At 39.9% G+C, this 2,607-nt stretch overlaps 1 protein-coding gene across 1 annotated transcript; it reads left to right on the top strand.

Moving 5' to 3' along the window:
* Positions 1–18: 18 nt before the first annotated feature.
* RPS12 (ribosomal protein S12) lies at positions 19–972 on the top strand (the record flags this gene model as incomplete). The annotated part of the gene is made up of 2 exons (XM_010149179.1): positions 19–129; positions 886–972. Coding segments are annotated over 2 exons (174 nt in total), but the record flags the coding sequence as incomplete, so codon positions are not given.
* Between the last annotated feature and the right edge of the window lie 1,635 nt (positions 973–2,607).

The following is a 2,607-nucleotide window of genomic DNA, read 5'->3' as shown; positions in this document are numbered from 1 at the left end:
TCTAATGTGGTGCCATGTTTTACGCAGGTTGATGACAACAAGAAGCTGGGGGAATGGGTTGGTCTCTGCAAGATCGACAGGGAAGGAAAACCCCGCAAAGTAGTGGGCTGCAGTTGCGTGGTTGTCAAAGTAAGATGATGCTAATCATAGTTTGTTCGTTGACTTCTGAAAATTGGTAGAGATAAGGATGTGTTAGATAAAGGACTATTAATAAAACTCTCTTACTTTTTTTTGTTTCTGAACAGTTGCTTTCCATTGTTGATAGTAGAAATAGACTGCTTCCCTGTTCTATGTTCCCTTTCATGTTTACCTAAAGTACTCATATTTGAATTAATGGTTGTCTTTAAAGTATCTGCCCACTTGCCAGCAAGCATTTAAAGGAAAGACCTTTTAACTAGAAGAGATGAAGCATTGTTTCAGGAAAAATGCCAGTTCAATGTGTCTGCTCAACTTGAAAGTGTTTTGCAGAGCATATTTTAAAAATGACACTGGTAAAGTAAAGCCACAGTACGAGCCTTGAAGACTTGATTGTCTTTGAGGTCCCAAGAGATGGCTACATCTTTGCAATAAATACCAGTGCCTTTTGCCTGTATTTCTATACTTTAGTTACTGTTTTGCATACTTGGCTTTCTTTAAGCAGAAATGAAGAGCTTGTTTGGATCCATACCAGTGGGTGTTACTCTTGAATGAATTAGAATAGCCCTTTATTAGAATAGTATTTTAAAGAACAAAGGGAAGGCAGCTGGCAAATTGCTTCAGGTTCCTTATATGAAATTTTGGGAATGCCTTGAGCAAAAAGTGTCAATCTCAGTTGTTGCTTCCTGAAATAGATAGTAAGATTTTGAATGGGTCTGTATGTTATTTATGGATTATCTTCTGTTACAGGACTATGGCAAAGAATCTCAGGCCAAAGATGTCATCGAAGAGTACTTCAAGTGCAAGAAATGAACGGAAAATAAATTTTGAACCTGACTAGTGTGTGTGTGATTAATGGGTGGGTATCTGTGGAGTAGCTCTTCCGGGTTGCAAAGAATGTTTTCTTTGAATTATCAGAAGATGAAATGACTTTGCAGGTCCTGGTGTAAGTTATTTGTATTTTAATTCTGTCAGCTTCCTCAAAAGATACTGGTGATCCCTGCCATGTCTTGTCTAGGGTGCCTTGTTTTCTTGCTCTTACCCAGAGGCTCCAACCTGCAGAATGTAGCACTGCTTCTTAGATACAGAAGTGCTGATGGCTGATGACTGCCTCCGGCAGTGCTTAAAACTGCTTCTGCAGGGATTCTGAGTAGCTGCTTAGGGGAAGTCTGAAGTACTGCTGCATCTGTGATGAAACTTTGGCTCCCTCTACTGAAACAAATGAGGAGAATGGCCTTAACCGTTACCCAAGTCTTCTGAGATGTTGCAGGAATTTTTTTAAGGCCATCTCTATTTAGGAAGCTTGACAAGAGATGTGTTTTGTTGGAGTCCTGGGTCCCTTGTCCCCCCCTCCCTATTCTGAAGCAAATAGTGGTTGGAATTAGCTTCTTGTAAGAAGTATTGTCAATGTACCTTTGCATCTGATTCTTTAGGAGTTCCTGGTAATCACGTGAACATGAGTGTGGGGCTGGGCACCTGTAAACTGAGATGGGAAGATGTATTTGTGTACTTCCCGGGCTCTAGAGCTTCAGTCATCACTGGTTGGTAATGCTTGTTGGTATCCTTGTCATTCATGCAGTGCAGAAGCATGTGTCTTCACCTGCTGGTGTCAGGTGTGCTTGGAGTTCTCATTAAACCTTTTGGAGGTGTCTTGGTGTTGGCCCTGTCACAGCTTTCTAGTAGCTAGGTCTGGGTGACTTGGATTTTTGAGAGGTTCCTGCAGTATCATTTTCAGGTGTTCCTAATGGAGTCACCTGTTCCAGGTCTGGTTAAAACCAAAAAAGTATCCTTGTACTGGACTTCATATATGTCTGGTCTTGTCTGAATTTTTCAGTGAAGGAGATATTAACTAAAATGTTGAGTTACTTTGTCAAGCTATTGCAAATAGAAGTTGATATGTGTGTGTTAATGTTAACTGTTTTGGTGGTTTTTAATATAGTTGAAATTGCAGAAATTCATCATCCTTGATAAGGGCCTTTAGTTGCAGATCTTATGTCATTAAATTATTAAGAGGTTTCTACACACTGATAATAGGAGTAACTTGTGAGTATTCTTTTTTAAAATGGAGTTGAAAGACATGATCTTGTGGAAAACTTTCAGATGAGTTTGCCTAACAATTTTGAGTATCTGACTCCTGTGTACAGAAGCACACAAGATCATTGCTCTTCTGTTGTCCTGTCTTAGGAAGCTGCATCTTCCAAGAGTTCTGGATAAAGCTGTTAATGCTATTTTTTGTATTTTTGTAATGTTGCTTGCAGCTGTATTCTGGAGAAATGGTGGTGGCATTGACAGCCTAATGGGATTTATGGTTTTCTTTTCCTTGGCTGCCTGTTTAAACAGTGTTAAATTTCCAAAGGGAATTGGGATCCCAACCCAGAGCTCAGTACCAGGGTTCAATGGCTTGTTAGTTGCTGAGGTTGAAAATGATTCCCTAATGGAACATGGTTATGTACCAGAACAACCTACCTGCTA

This window comes from Eurypyga helias, unplaced genomic scaffold, assembly GCF_000690775.1.
Source record: "Eurypyga helias isolate BGI_N326 unplaced genomic scaffold, ASM69077v1 Scaffold42733, whole genome shotgun sequence".
Classification (NCBI taxonomy): domain Eukaryota; kingdom Metazoa; phylum Chordata; class Aves; order Eurypygiformes; family Eurypygidae; genus Eurypyga; species Eurypyga helias.
This window is presented reverse-complemented; position numbering and strand designations above follow the sequence as displayed.